The sequence below is a fragment of the Erythrolamprus reginae genome, chromosome 8 (genome assembly GCF_031021105.1).
Source record: "Erythrolamprus reginae isolate rEryReg1 chromosome 8, rEryReg1.hap1, whole genome shotgun sequence".
Lineage (NCBI taxonomy): Eukaryota > Metazoa > Chordata > Lepidosauria > Squamata > Dipsadidae > Erythrolamprus > Erythrolamprus reginae.
The window spans coordinates 29,890,671-29,909,892 of NC_091957.1; the positions used below are offsets into that span (position 1 = coordinate 29,890,671).

The window sequence follows — 19,222 nt, forward strand, 5'->3', positions numbered from 1 at the left end:
AATCGCCATGGCCAGGAGTTCCATGTCACACCGCTCTAGGTTTCCGCACTGTATGACAGAACAAGCGTCTTTGCTTGGGAAGCCAGAAAGCTCCATATTTGGACCCATTCATTCCTTATTCGCCGGATCCTACCCAGAGTTTCTGGACCGCGATTCCGGTCTGGGGCTGTTTCCACCCATCTTGCGCGGTCGAAGCCGAGCCGGAACTTTCGGCGTGGGCACCTGCTGCTCCCCGGAAAACGTTGGGAGCAGGACCGGAAGCGGGAAAACGGGCCGGGGAGATTCGCTGCAGGGAGCCTCTCCCGCTGGACCTGAGAGCCGATCGGCTTTTGACGGCACTTGTGGGCGGCAGCCCGGAGAGACGCCGCCGGCATGTCCGCCTTCGTGGTAAGAGGAGTCCGGGCGCCGGACTACGAACCCCACCTTCCCCGGGAGAGCGGAGGATGGGACTTCTGGTCCGAAGGAGGCGGGAGAGAGCGACATTGGCTTTCCATGGATGGCATGCGCAATATATTATTTTTATTTTATTTATTTATTATTCGATTTTATTAGATTGGATTTTATGTGTATTATATCTGTGTATCCCAAAGGAGCTTTCTCAAGAGGCAGCTGGACTTTCTGATTTTTCATTGAAGACGTTTTGCTTTTCATCCAAGAAGCTTCTTTAGCTTTCTCTCTCTTTGTGTGTGTGTGTGAATTTCTTGGACCAGTCTCCATATATTTTCACTATAGATTTTTTTTCTCTTATTAGAAAGAAATATTTTTTTAAAAAATGAATTGTTTTCTTACAAAAGAATTAAGATATATTTAAAACATATTTACGTATCATTTATACCTTTTATATTATTAAACATATATTTTATGAAGTAATGTATTTTTTCCCCAGTGAAAAGGTTAGAGACATTTAACAAAGTTCACAAGTCAAGGAAGGAAGGGTTTAGAGGTACCTGAAAGGGATCTGTTTACGTGGCCTGACTTTTGATCCATCAGGGGTCTCCAACCTTGGCAACTGTTTAAATTTATACTTATATTTTAAACTTATACATACATGACATGCATAGTGTTTTTTAAACTGTTTAAACTAATTTTTAATTGTGGTTTTAAATTGCTTAAATTGTTTTTTAGGGCAGTGTTTCCCAACCTTGGCAACTTGAAGATATTTGGAATTCAACTCCCAGAATTCTCCAGCCAGCTGGCTGGGGACTTCTGGGAGTTGAAGTCCAGATATCTTCAAGTTGTCAAGGTTGGGAAACACTGCTTTAGGGGTTGTGATATCACATTGTATGTTTCAGTTTTTTGATTGTGAGCTGCCCAGAGTCCCTAGGGCGGCATACGAACCCAAATAAATAAATAAACAAAACTTTAACACTTGTGGACTTCAGCTTCCAGAATTCTGGGGGTTGAACTCCACAAGTATTAAAGTTGCCAAGGTTGAACACCCCTCTGCTATGCACGATTCAATTTAGTCATCCATGTCCCATTTAGACTGTACAGCTTTCCTGTTTATGTGGTTTTTAGGTGTGAATTAAATTAGGATTATAGATAGGCAGCCTCAACAACCCAGCTAATAAGTGAGTCGGGGCCCTAGTCAGAGACATGAATATTCCAATTCCTTCTTAGTTGAGGAGTTGCCTCTGGGTAGCTTTTCACACACATGCAAGTACAAATGCAAACACATGTTTCCCAAAGACTTAACATGACACCTGAAGCCAAATGGACTCAAAAAGTTATATGAATCCAAGAGCGCGTTATAAACCCTCACTTGGGCCGGGTGTTGTACTGAGCCACAAAAATATGGTGAGTTCAGAAAAAGATGGAATTAATTAATTAATTAATTCAATTTCTATACTGCTCTTCTCCGCAGACTCAGGCGGCTCACAACAGGAATTATATAATAATAATGTTGGATTCTGTGTGAAAAGAACCAGAATGTTTCTCTGCTACTTTTATATGGTTCTGGATCAAAAATGAAGGGGGAGACAGTGTTGAAATTATAAATATTTAAATTTAAGTTTTTCTTTTCATAGAGTGGGAATGTAGTAAAGAAGCAAGATATGGCTAAAGGAGAGAGGAAAGTGGATTGTATTTTTAAAAGAATACCAAAAGCAGATCATAATGGCAGGAATGTAGTTGGTTAAACTTTCAAACGGTTTTTGTTAAGGGTTTCAGCAGGTGGCAGCTTTTTAAATTTCAAAAGTTTAAAAAGACTGCCTCACAAGTGGCTAGAAGGGACACTGCCAGGGAATCCCTTGGCTTTGACCCAGCAATGCCTATAATAAACTATGGTGACCTCAAGCTAACCTTATTGGTAGGAGTTATAATTCTCTCCTCACCAACACCCACTTTGCAGTACACATAGAAATACAGAATCATCCCAGCAGATGATTGCAAAGCACTTCTATATTATTTTCAGACATATAGGAATGAGATGCATTGAAAACAGTGTTGCCTTGATTGTTCAGAAATTGTTTAAGGTCCACTTCATATAAAACCCATAATGGGAGAAAACCCACTAAGGATCACACAGAAAACCCATTGCATTGCAACCATTTAATTTTGTGGTTTGATTTTTTAAAAATTAATTATATGCCATCAAGTTGGTGTAAATTTTCAACGCCCACATAAATAGGTTTTGTCCATGATAATGTGTCCCTAATCTATAGTCTTTCAAAAGTATGTTCATCGTAACTGTACCTGAGTCAATTCCACCTGCTGCTGATTGTCTTATTCCCTTTCCTTCCACTTTTCCTAGTGTGAGAAACCAGCTCCAGGCAGCTACATAATTTGCCCAGAATAGGATAATTTGACTCTGGGTATTTTACTGATAATGTACTTTTTACTGGCTTTAATATGCCAATATATTATTTTTAAATATTTTTACAGGGTTGTAAAATGGGAATTTTTTCTGTCTCTTCGTAGCAGAAAACGAGGTCACAATATCTACTAGATTTAGTATGTTGGATCATTTGAAACCCATTTTAGGATCTAGATAATTTCCGGGACAGTTGGAATGTCTTTTTTTGGCCACAGAGCAGCCTGTTTTGGCTACAAGTTATTAAGTGATGGCATTTCTGTACCTATGAGAGTCAAATTGTGACATAAAGGCCACATGTCTTCTGTCTGTTGAATGTGGGTCTGGTAGCACTTGGCAGACTAGAATTGCTAAATCTGACTAGCATATTATTAATGTTCCCTTGATAATTTCATTTAACTTTGTGGGTTTATTTTAGGACTTCAAAACCCATGTGGATCAAGCTTGTAGAGCAGCAGAAGAATTTGCAAATATTTATTATGAAACCATGGATAAAAGAAGACGGGTATGTAGATTTCTAGTAGCTGTTTTGTTAAGAATGTATGGTTTTATATATATTTTTATCTTCCCTTTATTACTTTTAGAACTACTTCACTGTTTATATTCAACTAGGAGTCAACTAGAGCCAGTTTGATGTAGTGATTATGGCATTAGGCTAGAAACTGGGAGACTGAATTGTAGTCCCACCTTAGACACTAAGTCAGCCGGGTGACTTGGACCAGTCACTTTCTCTCAACCCTAAAAAGGAGACAATGGCAAAACCTTGCCAAGAAAAGTGCAGGGACGTATCCAAGCCATCTCTAAGAATCGGTTGAAGTGTTCTAGGTTCTCTTTTCACTGGAGATGTTCTGAAATTGAAACAATCTGTTCTAATTTAGAAATATTTTGCACACTTCCTATCTTTAGTTTTATAGTTCTTATTGTCCTAGTTGTACAACTGCTTTGCATACTCACAATCTTTTTACCATAAATGGAATATTAACCCAGGACAGTACTGATCCCAACACTTATCTATTAGTTTATTAGGAGCAGATGTTTAACTGAGTGGAGTTTTCCCAGAGAATCCCTTTTAAAAATTCTTCAGATGTTAAAAAAAAAGACAAAAGTAAAATTTTCGGTAACGGTTTGCAAGTGGAAAGGGCAAATCCTGCTGGCATATCATATAAAGTTTTATAATGTTCTACAGGTATTAACCAGGCTGTACACTGATGATGCAACTCTAGTTTGGAATGGGAATGCTATATCTGGCCAAGAAGCCCTTGCTAAATTCTTTGAGATGTTACCATCTAGTGACTTTCAAGTGAACACATTTGATTGCCAGCCTGTTCATGGTAAGATAACTTCAGACAATGCCACTATCCACAGAATTATTAACATGCAGTGGCATGGGTAATCTTTTCCATGGAGTGAAATACAATTAAAATATTTGAATTTGTATACCTAGGAGTTTCCACATCATTTGTATGACTCTTAATTATTCTTTTAGATTTTAGAAAGTAGCATAGTTAAACTAGCATTTGCTTGGTCCTTTTGAACACAACCTCCAATTCTGCATTTATCTCCAACTGAGGAATTAACTTTCTTATGGTGCTCAGTCTCTTTGCAGGGTGAGACAAACGGCATATAAATTAAATAAGTCTTTGTCCACAGTGGAAATCCTCTTTTCCCCAGTTTGCCTGAAGGTTGAAAGCATGTGGTCTGAACTATTGGTTCTGAAGCATCTGTCACAAAATGCTTGCAGTTGCAGAACAAAATAGCTGGCTTCAATGTCCTTTGATGGGTTTGAAAGAAAGAGGCAAGGGATACCAGCAGCATTTTTTTTAAAGGCAGGAGATGGGGTAGGTGCATCACTATCTATGCTACTACGTAGACCTTTCTTTGCTCAGATGAATAATGTGATAAAGCTGCTGAATTTTCTTCTAGGTACGTAGGGTAAAGATAAGGGGGTCCCTGTGGATTTTACGCCACTGGTCATTGCCAACTATCGGGGGTAGTGATCATCTATGCTTCAAGGCTCTTGGGTCAACATTTCTGCGGTCATGTGGCCAACATGATATCACGCAGCGCTGTTACCTTTCCACCAAAGTGGTGCCTATTTTTCTACTTGCATTTATTATTATTATTATTAATTAGATTTGTATGCAGCCCCTCTCTGGAGACTCGGAGCGGCTTACAACAACAATACATAGTACAAATCTAATGGTTAAAAAGGACAGTTTAAAACCCTTATTATAAAAACAGTCATGCATCCCAGACAAACCATACATAAAATGAAATGGCCCGGGGGAATCAATTCCCCCATGCCTGACGGCAAAGGTGGGTTTTTAGGAGTTTGCGAAAGGCAAGGAGGGTGGGGGTAATTCTGATCTCTGGAGGGAGTTGGTTCCAGACGGTCAGGGCCGCCACAGAGAAGGCTCTTCCCCTGGACCCCGCCAGACGACATTGTTTCATCGACGGGACCTGGAGAAGGCCAACTCTGTGGGACCTAATCGGTCGCTGGGATTCATGCGGTATGCATTTGAACTGCTAAATAGATTACTTCTTAAGTGCGGGGAAAGAATTAGAATGAGATAGACTTTTAAAAGACCTTTTCTTAGAAATGCCCATGCTGTGTTTAAAAGTACACTTCTGAAGAGCAATTGTATTTTAGCATCTTTTTATTTCCTTTCTCAAGAGCAAGCGACCCAGAATCAGACTACTGTTCTTGTTGTGACCTGCGGGACTGTCAAATTTGATGGGAACAAGCAGCAGTACTTCAACCAGAACTTCTTGTTAACAGAACAGACCACAAATAATAGCACAGTCTGGAAAGTCATGAGTGATTGTCTCCGTTTCCAAGAAAGCCTTCATTAGTGAGAGGAGCAAGATGTTTTCTTCTAGTTTTTTTTTTAATAGCCCTGATTTTAGGGGTGAGCCTGTTGAGTATGGAAATTCACCCGTCTCTCCACACTTCTTTGTATGTTTCACAATTATAGCATATGTTGTTTTTAATGAAAGAACTTCCTTGCTTTCAAGGTTTCTTTAGGCTGCATTGCAGCCAAGTTCAACTATGCTGATTACCTCTTTAGGAGACAGTGGAATCATTTTTATAAGCGTTCTGTGCACTTTCCGACTCAGATTTAACGCATGACGGACCCTTCTCCTCCCTTAAATAGTTTGGGAGAAATTTTATCAGGCATAAGTTTTGTTTACTTCAGTGAGAATTAAAATGATGGTGGGAGAGACAAAGATTGTATCTCTGATTCATGAGGTCTTCTGGAATTTGTGGGCCTTGCTGAAACAAGTACAAGAATTTTGCTACAGGCAGGGTGAAACATGAGCGTATGGCTGATTTATTCCCATGGAATTTCCCTACATGTTTATGCTGTTTTTATACATGTTTGCATTTTTCTCTTATTCCACAGCAGTAATTGCTTCAGATTTCAGTATTTGGAGAGGAGGAAAAAAGATTTAAATGGTTTAATAAAAGGGGAAATCCATCTGAGGGATTTTTTTTTCATTTGTCATTTTTCACAGAGAAAAGCCAGAACATTTCTGAGCAGTTGGGGATAAATTTGATGGCATAGAAAATACCCCACTTTACTTTGTTCAATCTTGCATTTGTTTCCCAGTTTTTCCCAATCTGTAAGGGAAAGTGCCTGGTACCTGTTTTACTGCTTTTCCATGCCACAACATTGTTGAATCCAGTCTTGGATTTGAATCTTGGTCATGGTTGTCCCAAATATGGTTTTTCAACTAGTACTTTTTTTCCCCCTCTCCTTGAAAAAAATCTTCTTCCACTCTCTTTGAAAATGGGACTATCCTGGTTAAGAGATTCCTATATAATGTTTTGAAATGTTGAACATTTATTGCTCCCCCTTCTTCTGTGGCACAAATTTGAATAAGAAGCATTACAGCAAGGAAATGAACATAAAATTTCCACTAAAATCTGTTAGGCACCTGTGATTTCATCATCTAAGACTCTTTAATGCCTATGTATAAGTAGCCCTCGACTTACCACCATTCATTGGGAAACTATCCGAAGATACAACAGTACTGAAAAAAAGCAATTTATGACCAGTCCTCGCATTTATGACCTCTGTGGCATCCATCCCTGTGGTCACATGTTTGAAATTTTGAGCATTTAGCAACTGGGGTGTATTTGCAACTGTTACAGCGTCATCTCCGATCTTCCAAGAAAGGCAGTGGGGGAAAGCCAGATTCGCTTAACGACTCCATGATTCACTTAACGCAGTGATCCCCAAACTACGGCTCGTGGGCCACATGCGGCCCGCTGGGGCCATTTATCCGGCCCACGGGTAAGTGATACAACACAGTGTTCCATCTAATTTTCTATGAATAAAATGTGGTATTTTGTTAGTAACTAATATCAATCATCAAAAAAGTTGCAAAAGTTTTTTTTTCTACTTTTATCATCCAGTTACATTCATTTTCTTTTAATTAAATTCCCTCCTTAATGTTCCTTCAAAAAGTACACCAATTATAATTCTAAGTTATTAACCATTATGCCAAAGTGCTTCCTTCTTTCTTTATACATTTTTCTATAAGCCAAGAAAACCTACAATCAGATGTTAACAAAGGAAAATTAAAAACAAAACATAAACATATATGAATTTCAGACTTCTTCCCTCCCTCTAAATAGTACATTCCCATTTTGTTTTTTACTTTAAAATAAGGTATGTGCAGTGTGCATAGGGATTTGTTCATAGGGGTTTTTTTTATAGTCCGGCCCTCCAACAGTCTGAGGGACAGTGAACTGGCCCCCTGTGTAAAAAGTTTGGGGACCCCTGATTTAACGGGTGCTTGCTTAGCAACTGTGGCAAAAAAAAAGTTGGTATGAGTGTGACTCACATAACAACTATCTTGCTTAGCAATGGACATTCTGGTCCCAGTTGTGGTCGTAAGTCAAGGACCACCTGTAGTGCAAAGATCACATTGAAAGATGAGGCCCGAATTGATTTAGTGATTGACACTATGCCTGTGGGTTGTATTCAGGTGCACCAGGGAAACAGGCCAGCATCCACAACCTCCTGGTACTTATGAAGGTGCAATTTTAAAGTGCCTTTTCCCAAAGAGTTTCCCCAAAACTCTGGTTTTGAATTAATCCGATTAGTGTCATAGAAACAGGTTTTGCCCAAGGCTGTGTCTACACTATTCACAGCTGCAGTACAGTTTTTTAAAGGACCTACCTTTACATGCCTTCCAATTCAACAGAATTTTTGGAAATTATTATTTAAATAATTTATTATTATTTCTGTCCAACCAGTGCGTAATTCACCGAAAACAAAAGGGAACGGAATCAAATTTGGTGTGGGAGGAAAGCCAAACCCAAGGAAGGTTCCAGTCCAAAACTGGTACAGGACTATACAGGAAGTTAAACAATCCACAGGGCCTCTCTTTCGAGTGGGCTATTTGTGCAGCTCCTTGGGATATGGCTAGCTGCCTATTCTAAGCCCTGGCCCTGGTCCCATGACCCAGGGCAGTGCATCTCTGACTTGTCTGTGCTTCCCAGCATACGCAACCTTCAGAGATTCACATACCAGGAAAAGGGAGGGCAGCCAGGAATGTAGGCATGCACAGAGACCACAGAAGGGACACCTGCTCGGATTAATCCATGGGAAGGAAGGGCAGCCAGCGCTAGTAAATAGAAACTTGTCACTGACGGCTACATTCCAAGCAGAAGCTTCCAGTTCTTGCTACTCTAACGGGGGGGAAAGATCTTTCTGAGGGCAATTAAATACCTAAGTAGCACTTCCTATCATATCCTTACTCCAAAGCAGCAAAAGCTGTTATTGATAACAGACTGCATTGAAAGCTTTCTGAAATCAGCCAATATGAGCTCTGAGAGATTTCAGCATATCTGGATGTTGGTAGAATTTGCAGCAACTGGAAGCCATGAAGGTATTTATTGCCAGTGGATTCCAATCAGTCCATGAAGATATCATTGCAGGCATATTTGAAGATTCTATTTTTAGTGTCTAACTATTACAAGCTCCCCGTTGCAGCCATATGTTCATATACCATACTTAATGTAGAAATTGTACCATATCCCTCTGATTGCCTTTGAAAGTACAAGAAGAAAGTATCCTTACTAAGATGAAAACAGATCTAAAGAAGGCAAAAGTTGTAATATTTTTTTAAAAAAATCTTGGGAAAATAGGCTTCTTCTGAGCCAACTGCTCAACCTGTGAAGGGGGTCTCTTTCCACTAGTGGAAATTTATCTGTATTGAAATTAATCAATATTGGCATTAATCAATTCTGAAGCAAAACATTTAGAAAGGAAAACAGCCTATCCAATGTTGCTGCATAAGTTATGATGGAGGAAGTACCATTGCAATAAATGTTCATACCAGGCATTGCAAAGGAAGTCCTTCGGGATTGGGCGGCATAGAAGTTGAATAAATAAATAGTTGACGGTGTGTGAAATTTTACAGGGATATTAAGGCCCTTTGTGGATGGATGAAAGCAGGGATGGGAAAGCAAAGAGAAGGTGCTCTCTTAACTTGCTTGTTTTCTTCCATTTCTTTACTCAAACTGGGTAACATCATAAGTGCTAGTGATGTGCAATCACTCTGCACTTCAGCAAGCACGTGGTCACCACTAAAAACGGCACAAATATATTTAAGACTGCAAATCACAACTGCCAGTTCTTTAGCTGTTGTTGCCTTCATACACATCACATCCTTCCCAAGAACATGGGGTGTCGGATCTGCATAGATTCATTGCCCCCTAGAAACCAGAATTGTTCATTTAAATGTTATTTTATTTATACTGGAAATCTACTTCTCAAAAATCATTAAAAATGGAAACTCTTTTCATTAGCTCTACTTCCCAGTTAACGAAGTTGTAGCATTTTATCATTTCATGTTAGAACAAAAACAATACCTTTGCTAAATTAAACAGGAAAAGATTTCTGTGTGTTTGATTGAAATTGGTTCGTTACAGAAATTGCCTCTGCTGAAATACTGCTTGTAGGATTTGATGATTATCTGAAAAGGGTTTTTAAAAGATATATAAAAATGCTGGCTGCAAAATAACTCAAGACGAAAATCAGCATCACTATCGCCAAAAACGGAAGTGGACAGGGGGTCTGGGACAACTCACTGCAGAACAATTCACCATGGCCAGCTTGCCATAGAACAAGATTTACACTAAAATTGAAGAAAATTGTGAAAGAGACTCATTAAAGCAGAGGTCCCCAATCTTGGCAACTTTAAGACTTGTGGACTTCAACTCCCAGAATTCCTCAGCCAGCAACGCAACATTAAACTGCAATTTCCATTGCTTTGACCACTTATCTAGTACAGTGGTACCTCGAGATACGAGTTTAATTCGTTCCGGACCTGGGCTCTTAAGTCGAGCAGCTCTTATCTCGAACGACTTTTCCCCATAGGAATTAATGTAAATAATTTTAATTGGTTCCAGCCCTCAAAAAACTCACAAAGTTAGTCTAAATTATGCAGAAAGACATGTTTTTAATGAAGAAATGTACATGTACATATAAATGAATAATGAAGTTTCTTTCACTTAACTTGTAAACTTTCTTAAACTTTTAAATTTACATATGTTCAACTTCTCTGCCACCCAATCCTGTAGGACAGAGGTCCCCAACCCTTTTTGCACCAGGGACCGGCTTTAAGCGATCAAGAGAGGAATGGGTGAATGAATGGACGGAGGGTGGGAAGGAAGGAAGGAAAGAGGGAAGGGACAGGAACAGAGGAAGGAAGCAAGGAAACTTATGAAAGGGGAGAGTAAGAGAGGAATGAGTGAAGGGAGGGAGGGAAGAAGGTGGGAAGGAGAAAGAAAAGAAGAAATAGAGGAAGGGAAGGTAAAAGAGAGAAAGAAAAAGAGCAAGAAAGAAAGAAAGAAAGGGGGAAGGGACAGGAACAGAGGAAGGAAGCAAGGAAACTTATGAAAGGGGAGAGTAAGAGAGGAATGAGTGAAGGGAGGGAGGGAGGGAAGAAGGTGGGAAGGAGAAAGAAAAGAAGAAATAGAGGAAGGGAAGGTAAAAGAGAGAAAGAAAAAGAGCAAGAAAGAAAGCTGCAAGCACCCCCCCCCCCGAGCCCCCCAGGCCGGCTGCAACCTTTTAAAACACGCGCGCCGCTTCGCAGCTGTCTCCTGAAGCCGAACGCGGAAGTTAGCGTTTGGCTTCAGGAGACAGCTCCTTGGCGCTTGTATCTCGAATTTGGGCTTGTAAGTAGAACAAAAATATCTCTCCCCTCCCAGCTCTTATCTCGAGTTGCTCTTAAGTAGAGCAGCTCTTATGTCGGGGTTCCACTGTAAAGCTAAATCATTTGCCATATTGCCGATCCCTCCAGGTATATCAATCCTATTGCACACTTTGGAGTCATCGGCAAATAGGCAAACCTTCCCTACCAATCCTTCCCCTATGTCACTCACAAACATATTAAAAAGAATAGGACCCAGAACAGATCCTTGTGGCACACCGCTTGTAACCAATCTCTGCTCAGAATACTCGCCACTAACAACAACTCTCTGATGTCTATACTTCAGTCAACTGCAAATCCACTGAACTATCCAGGGATTAAGTCCAATCTTCCCAGATTTATCTATCTGCTCTTTATGTGAAACTATATCAAAGGCTTTGCTGAAGTCCAGATAGGCAATATTCAAGGCACCGCCTTCATCCAACACCTTTGTAACATAGTCAAATAAATCAATGAGATTAGTCTGACATGATTTGCCCTCAGTAAAACCATGCTGGTTTGGGTCAAATAAGTTACTGATTTTTAGGCGCTGATTCACTGCATCATCATCCCCCTCCTCCTGTGGATTTTATTTCCCATTCAGGTATTTAGTATTTAGGGGAAAACAGTGCAAGGCTAATTGCAACTCAAATTGGTGTCAAGCTCTCAAATGAATTTGGCTCTCTGAAATTCTGATATGTTGGAGACGGTTCCCTTTATGCGCGAGGCCAATAAATTCATCCAAACAAATCTGCAAAATGGATTGGAAATACACCAGAGCGCTCTTTCATAATCCCATGTTGGCTATAGAATTCTGGGAGTTGTTTAAAGTCCACACATTGCTGAGGTTAAAAAAACACCGCCCTAGGGATTAAAAGTTTCACCCTTGTTTAAAACGCACATTCATACATGCACCCCAACATCTCATAATCTGGATACTAAATGAATCTCCTAATTAGCCAGTTCCAAAAGAGAATATCCAGAGATGAAAACATCTCCGTCCCCAATGGCACATGACTTTACCTGGGACCTGGCAGTGAAGCGATTGGCATAGGGCCATGATGGTGAACCTGTGGCACATGTACCACAAGTGGCATGCGGAGCCCTCACATTAACCGTTGACCAGCTTAGCTCCACTGAGCATGTGGTCAGGCAAGCGCATGCTTTCTCCTCACTTTCTGCGGCCTGTGCCTTCCCAGCTCTCTGGAGATTCCACCCCAGCACTGTTTGGGCACACAAGGCTTTCCGCCCTTCCCAGCTCCATTTGGGGAAAGAGGCTACCCCGCCACCACCACCTTTCCAGCTCTGTTTGGGGAAAGAGGCTTTTCCCCTCCCACGACTGCTTTGGGATGTGCGGCCAAAACGGAGAGGGTCACACGTGCATGTGCAGGAGTGGGATGTGTAGGAGGGGCATTGCATTATGACAATGCACACATGCACACTTTCGGCACCCAAGGGAAAAATGATTCACCATCACTGGCATAGGACAAAAGGCTTTTTAAGTGTACCTCGCATCACTTTAAATGGTGCGGAGAAAAGAACTAGGAGCCAGCAATTTCTTTAGGTCAATTCTCTATACTGCCCCAATACCTTAGACTAGGGGTGCCCAACCTTCGGTCTGTGGATCGGCACTGGTCCACGGCATGCCAGAAACTAGACAGGATGCAGGCACCATGTGGAACCATGCCCCTTCTGGTCTGAGTTCCTGGTGCCTAAAAGATTGGGGGGCATTGCTCTAGATGTGCCTGGTGGGAATTGTAGTCCTTGTGTCCCAGATAGCCAACACCCAGGTTGGGGGATATGGGTTTAAAGCATATGACAAATGACAAAAAATCCTAAAAGTTCGTCTTTGGATAAAGATCTTTCCATCTTCTCATACCTGTCTTTGTCCTCCCATACCTAATTTTTTCCTCTATTTTTTTTTAACAATGAGAAGCCAACTGAATCCAGAAGGAGAATCTTGGATGAGGTTCGAGGCCGCTCTTAAGCCACACTTAACAGTCCCGCTTTAGTCTTATCCTGAGATCTTGAGAAAGTCCTTTTCTGATTCTTTGGGAGCATCCCCACGCTTGAGACCAGCATTGTGCAAAAGTCTTCTGAAATCCTCAACCCTGGAGGCTGGTCCACTCTTGCCTGAAACAGAGGCCTTCCGTGACAAGAGATGTACTAATCTGTGATTGCGCAAGCAGAAAAAAAACAATGGCGGCACCTTTGGAACTGAAATGCTTTGGCTCTCTTGCAAGGTGGCATCAAGCCTTGGAATCCTCACCCAGCCTCTGCATGCAGCCTCCTTCCACAAGATCCATCCCTGGCTGGCAGATGCCAGCTGGGACAAAGAAGAGCCAGCCACACCGACTTCTTTTCACTCTGCGTTTTCTCCTTTAGCCAAAATCCGTTGTGGAATCCATTCGCCTTAAAACCCAAATTTAGAGGGATGAGCAATTGAGCTGGTGGAGAACTCGCCTATTTTTGCAGAGCAGAGCCAGACCAAGCAAGCAGGCTGGGTTGGAAACAGTCAGAACCGCGCGCGGGGGGGGGGGGGGGGTGTCTTTCCAAGGCACCCACGATTTGTGGGGTGCAGGCTGTGTGTGTGTCTGTGTGTGTGAAAGAGCCCGATTCAACCCAACCCCACCTATCTGTCCTCTTTACCCACTCTCCCCAATGCTGCTTCTCCGCTTCGGGCGGCGTGCAATTCCTGGGGGGGGGGGGGGCTTCGAAAGCTGGTGGGCCGCCTTTCCCACGCCGCCCCCTCACGCAAAAGGAGTCGGGGGTCTTCGGGAAGGGGCTCGGTGGGCTAGCGGCCTCCCCGCAAGCCCCGCCACTCACGGAGCTTCGCTCTCTCCGCTGCTGCTGCGCTCACCGGGGCTGGCGGGCCCCCCATTCCCCGCCGGGCCGCCCCCGCCCGCCTCCCAGTCGCGCTCGATGTAGAGGTGGTAGGGGTCGTGCTTGGACTCCAGCTTGCGCGAGCGCGTGTAAGCCAGGATCAGCCCACCGGCCAGGCAGCCGTAGAAGACCATGATCACCAGGATGTACAGGTAGGCGTCCATCTGGCTCGCGGGCCGCGTGGCCGGGCTGGGAGAAGCGCGGGGGGCCGCAGTCGCGACGCCCCCGCCGTGCAACTCCTGCCACAGGCGGCCCAGGAGGAGCTGCAGCCGCCGGCTCTCGCTGCAGTTCGCCCCTGGCGCCTGCATGGCTCCGCGCTGCCTCCGTCCGAGCCCGCGAAGGAGACCAAAGGCGGAAGATGCGGCGCTGGCCGGCTTGCAAGGGGACCGGGGCCGCCCCCGCCTCCTTTCCCCGGCTTTGGAGAGGGGGGGGGTCGAGGCGGAGTTTCTCCGCCTATCGGAGGCGCCTTTGTTCCTTTGGATGGGCAATCCTGAAACCTGAGCCGCTTTGGCAGGGAGCGCCAGAATTGGGATGGGAAGAAAACTGGGGAGGCGCTTGGATGTTATAGCATTTAGACTTATACACCGCTTCACAGTGCGTTTACAGCCCTCTCTAAGCGGTTGACAGAATCAGCCAATCGCCCCCAACAATCTGGGTCCTCATTTGGATCCACCTCAGAAGGATGGAAGGCTGAGTCAACCTTGAGCTTTGAACTGCTGAACTACAGCTAGCAGTTAGCAGAAGTAGCCTGCACTGCTGCACTCTAACCACTGTGCCACCCTGGCTCTTGGATATTTGAGAGGGTGAAGAAGCCATCTGGTCTTTGGCTGGCCTGGAAAGGGGGTCCTTTGGTAGAGCCCGAAGCAGCGCTGCAGCTATGGACTCTCCTGGGTTTGGGTTTGCTGGGCTAGTCCCGAAGGCATTTCACACATTGCTTGGACTCTTGTGGAAGGGGACAGACAGCGCTTGGCTTGCCTGGCGGACCTAAAGGAACAAATCTGGGCTTGATCTTGGCTCAATTGGATGGATGAACTCTGCAAAACTCCAGATTTCATTGATTCAATAACATCGAAGGTCGTTCTCCACTATTAGTGGCCACATAGATTAGATTATTATTAGGGTTGGAAGGGATCTTGTAGGTCATATAGTCAAATCCACCCTTGCTCAAGCAGGAGTCCCTACACCATTTCAGACAAACGGCCAGCCAATCTCCTCTTGAAAGTCTCAAGTGTTGGAGCTCTCACATTCTCCACAGGCAACTTCTATTCCACTGGTTGATCACTCTGTCAGAAAATTCATCCTGATTTCCAGGTTGAATCTCTCCTTGGTCAGCTTCCATCTGCTATGCCTTGTCTGGCCTTTTGGTGCTTTGAAAAACAGCCTGACACATACACCCCTTCTCTGTGGCAGCCCCTCAAGTATTGGAACACTTGATTTTCTCCACAATTTTCTCCATGATGACCAAACCATCAGGTCTCCCCAAGGGTGGGCTGGTGGCAGAGCCCATTCCCCTTGCTGCTGCTGGCTCTTTTCTTCTTTCCTCCCCCACCCTCAGAGCCCCCTCCAGAGATCATGTGTCCCAAGTAGGATAATCTGAGGTTCGCCATTTGTGCCTCCCTGAGTAGATTCCTCTGATGATCCACTTCTTTGTTCTCCTGTCTATTCTTTTGCATGGTTAGCCAGTAAGACATCACTTTTCAAAAATGCCTCTGATGTCTTTAAAAGCAACACATGATTTTCACTGGGAGAATATTTGGGGCTCTTAGTTTTGGATCTTAGTTCTTCTCTATGATTAGGAGAGGGCTTAAAACATTCTTCCTCAGCTACCTAGGATTTCATTATTAAGACGCTGATCTTCTATTTAGGTGGTAGTTGCATTTTTATTTTGTGCTTCTTCTTTTTTTTGTAAGTTTGCCAAAATTCTTTGGATTGGAATGGGAACTGTGTTGGAAAGCAAGATGCAGTTGATTGTTCAGTACCGTGTTTTTATCAGCTTCTTACGACTCTTCAAGTGGAGTTCCTGAATTCAGCATTCTTGCCTTTATTTCTTGGGACCTGATGTTTTAAGTTGATACACCTTGTGGTAGACTAATTATTAATTATGAAAATCCTCCACTAGTTACAGATGTTAAGTTCTACACGTTTTTTAAAATATTGTTTTCACACTTGTCCCTTTTATTTATTTAATTTATTAGATTTGTATGCCGCCCCTCTCCGTAGACTCCGTAGACTCCTGGGGAAGTGCAGAGTAAATAAATATTTAATTGTAGGCATCTCTGGATTTGCTTTTCATCACTCTGTCCATAAATTCAGATAGTTTTATATAATTCAGAGATGAATTATGAACATCTTTTTCAAGGATGACTATTCTGGGTTAATTCATTTGATATGATCTTAACTTTCAGTTACTATAACAGACTGAATCTCTTCTAAGAGCTGAAGAAAAACGTTCTTCTGATAATTTTTAACTTAGTGAATTATGGGTTTTATGCAGCCTAAAGTTGCATAATGCGGTCACTTCAGCATTTGTTTTAAGATAGTAATTTCAGAGTAAATGCTGTTAAACACAGTAGTGATTGTGCTTCACATTTATCTCTATTTTATTGATAGCCATCAAACTTGTATCAGGGCCTTGTTTCATGTACAGCATATCTAGTCATGGCTAAACGGGTACCTACAGACCAGCTCTGGACCAGATATATTAAGAGATGTAGGTTTGACATAACTAGAGAGCAATACAAGTTGGGGGTGGCTGCCTGGGGTTGAGAAGCAATGCAGGAAAAGCCACCAAATTCTTGGATGACTTTACTTTTCAACAGAAAGCAATGGCTACGATTTTACTGAAATAAATGAGCAATATCCACATATTTTCCTTTGGGAAACCTGCCTTTTTTTCCTGGATATTTGTGGTAGAAGAGAGGTGGAATTTTTAGAGAGCACGATCAAGGAAAAATAGGTCGGTTGAGCTGCTCTCCATCAACCAATTCAGAGTTGTTCCACTCAGACAAGTATCCCAGAATGACCAAAAAAGGGCTCAGACTGCAAACATGCTAGAATCTGTTTCTTATGAGGAAGAGCTAAATCTGGATACAAAATTGTGTGGGGATTTATTTTCTTCTGCTTCCAAAAACAGGAACCGAGCCTGGAACAGCTCCATTCTGGATGATGGGTTTGATGTCATAATCTCAGAAAGACTCAGCAGGCTTCTAGGTATTTTTCAACACCGGATGACTTAGATATACTGTAGATAGGATTGCTTTATTAGCTGTACATTTTAGAGATGAGACTCGCAGTCGGCCACCTTGTTTCAGCAAAAGTAAGAGATGGAAGCCAAGGACATATTGACAAAAGTTGACAGCAAGCAGTAAATCTTACTTTATGGATGCTTCAGGCAATGTTCTTTGGGAAAAGTGAGGCCTCACAAACAGTAAATACTGTTATTTCCATCTTTGTTTTTATTCCAAAATTGCACTGCTGAAAACTCAAGAATTTTGTCATTTTCCATATAACAATTACACAGAGCTTTAAAAGCCCTAGGGGGTAGTGGTGGTTGTTTCTGTTCTTTGTGGATCACAATGTTGATCTGTCTGTTAGATGTCTCCAGAAAGCAACTTCCAGGCTGCTTTAAGAAGATCCTAGAGCTACTCTATCCTGTTTTAGTCAAGCTGCAAAGGATACCAGGTCTGATTCTTTTGTTGACCTTCTCTACTGAGTAGGTCATCTGCCATCTTGGAAAGTTTGTTCCAAGAGCACCTCCACCCCTTCTGAAAATGATGCTCGTTGAGAAGCCAGAAGAGAAAGATCTCACAGGTCAGCAGTGCCCTTAATGCATAAAGGACGTGTGAACTGCAGAAACAACACCTTAGGCCAGGGCTGTCCAAATTTGGCAAATTTAAGACTTGTGGATTTCAACTCCCCGAATTCTCCAGGCAGCTATGAATTGAAGTCTGGAAGTTGAAGTCCACAACTCTTAAAGTTGCCAAGTTTGACAACCTCTGCCTTAGGCATTTCCTCTGCATATACCTATTTCCTGCTTAACCTTTTGTTATGCTTTAAATAAAAATATCTTTCTACCTCAGAGTTTTATCCCATGCTGAATGAGCTTGATTTGGGGGAAGCCCACCAAACGGTAAGGAGAGCATTTGGTGCTTCTGAAAATAAAGGTTTGTGTTTGGTTCAGCTCTTAAGAGGCATTTCCCTGAGACCATATTTTTTTGCGATTTGACCTACTTTGAATGTTTCTGTTTTCAGTCAATTGGAGGGGATAAGCTTGCCCAGAAACTATCATAAAAATATTCCTCATGGCTTAAAAATGGGTCCTCATGCACATCCAATTCTGATCAGGGAGTAAGATTAACCAGGATTAATGATCTGCTGTTGCTCTAGAACAGTGTTTCCCAACCTTTTTTGAGCCACAGCACATTATTCACATTTTCAAAATCCTGGGGAACATTTGGGGGGGGGGGGCGCTAAAAAAAGTTTGGACAAAATAATCTCTCTTCCTCCCTTTCGCTTTATTTCTCTCTCCCTCTTTTTCTCCCTTCCTCTTTCTCTCTCCATCCCTTTCTTTCTCCCTTCCTTCCTTCCTCTCTCTTGCTCTTTCTCTCTCCCTCCTTCCCCCCCTCTTGCTGTCTTTTTCTCTCTCTCATTCTTTCTCCCTTCCTTCCTCTCTTTGCTTTCTCCCTTCCTCTCTCTTTTGCTCTATTTCTCTCTCCCTCCTTCCCCCCTCTTGCTGTCTCTCTTTCTTTCTCTTTCTCTCATTCTGTCTCTCTTGTTATCTCTCTTTCTCTCTCTCTCTTTCTTTCTCTTGTTCTCTCTCTTCCTTTCTTCTCTGCGGAGGCCGGCAAAGCTTTTTTTTATTTTAAATGTTCCGGGTGGGCTGGCTGGGGGATGGGGCGCGCGCGTACGCTCCCCCGACGTTCCAAAGAACCTTCACAGACCTCCGCTGTGAGAAGGTTTTCTCCGAGCGCTCACCGCCGCTGCTGCGGGAGGAGCTGGAGAAAGGGGTGGATCGGGTGTGCGTCCGTGGCGAGAAGCCAGGGGCGCGAGGGGGACGGAGGCACTGGGGGGTGGGGGCGACCGCGGCGCCAGCCTCCGCACTTTTGTCCCTCCCCACCCCAAACTCCAACGCCCGGCTCCTTGCGCGTCACTGGACAAGGGTGCTGCATTGCCGGCTACTACCTGGTGCCGCCAGGGAATCTCCAGCTGGGCGGGGCGATGCCGGTGCCTCTGACCTGGAGCTCCCGCTCGCAGCCACCGCCCCGGCTACTGTCTGATGCTGATGCTGCCAGCGCTCTCCCGCTGGGCCCCAAAGGAGGC

At 43.2% G+C, this 19,222-nt stretch overlaps 3 protein-coding genes across 4 annotated transcripts in view; 1 reads left to right on the plus strand and 2 right to left on the minus strand.

Moving 5' to 3' along the window:
• The first annotated feature begins 9 nt into the window (after positions 1-9).
• NXT2 (nuclear transport factor 2 like export factor 2) lies at positions 10-6,757 on the plus strand. Its single transcript, XM_070759539.1, has 4 exons — positions 10-387; positions 3,231-3,317; positions 3,999-4,143; positions 5,487-6,757. Exons 1-4 carry the CDS (start codon positions 373-375, stop codon positions 5,663-5,665), a joined length of 426 nt encoding a protein of 141 aa, XP_070615640.1. The 5' UTR covers positions 10-372; the 3' UTR covers positions 5,666-6,757.
• ACSL4 (acyl-CoA synthetase long chain family member 4) overlaps positions 6,122-19,222 on the minus strand; it is a 98,905-nt gene continuing 85,804 nt past the window's right edge. For both annotated transcript variants that reach the window (XM_070759524.1, XM_070759525.1), the window contains exon 16: positions 6,122-7,144. In XM_070759524.1, coding sequence (XP_070615625.1) covers positions 7,137-7,144 — 8 coding nt within the window. In that variant the 3' untranslated portion in view covers positions 6,122-7,136. The remainder of the gene's footprint in view (positions 7,145-19,222) is intronic.
• Positions 9,559-17,338, minus strand: KCNE5 (potassium voltage-gated channel subfamily E regulatory subunit 5). Its single transcript, XM_070759540.1, has one exon. The coding sequence runs from the start codon at positions 14,209-14,211 to the stop codon at positions 13,843-13,845; it is 369 nt and encodes a 122-aa protein (XP_070615641.1). The 5' UTR covers positions 14,212-17,338; the 3' UTR covers positions 9,559-13,842.

Excerpts from the sequence above, each read along its gene's own strand:
- NXT2 (XM_070759539.1), top strand. Across the intron at positions 3,318-3,998 it reads CCATGGATAAAAGAAGACGG|GTATTAACCAGGCTGTACAC; the intron begins GTATGTAGATTT and ends AATGTTCTACAG. Across the intron at positions 4,144-5,486 it reads TGATTGCCAGCCTGTTCATG|AGCAAGCGACCCAGAATCAG; the intron begins GTAAGATAACTT and ends TCCTTTCTCAAG.
- KCNE5 (XM_070759540.1), bottom strand. The coding sequence starts at position 14,211 with ATGCAGGCGCCAGGGGCGAACTGCAGCGAGAGCCGGCGGCTGCAGCTC.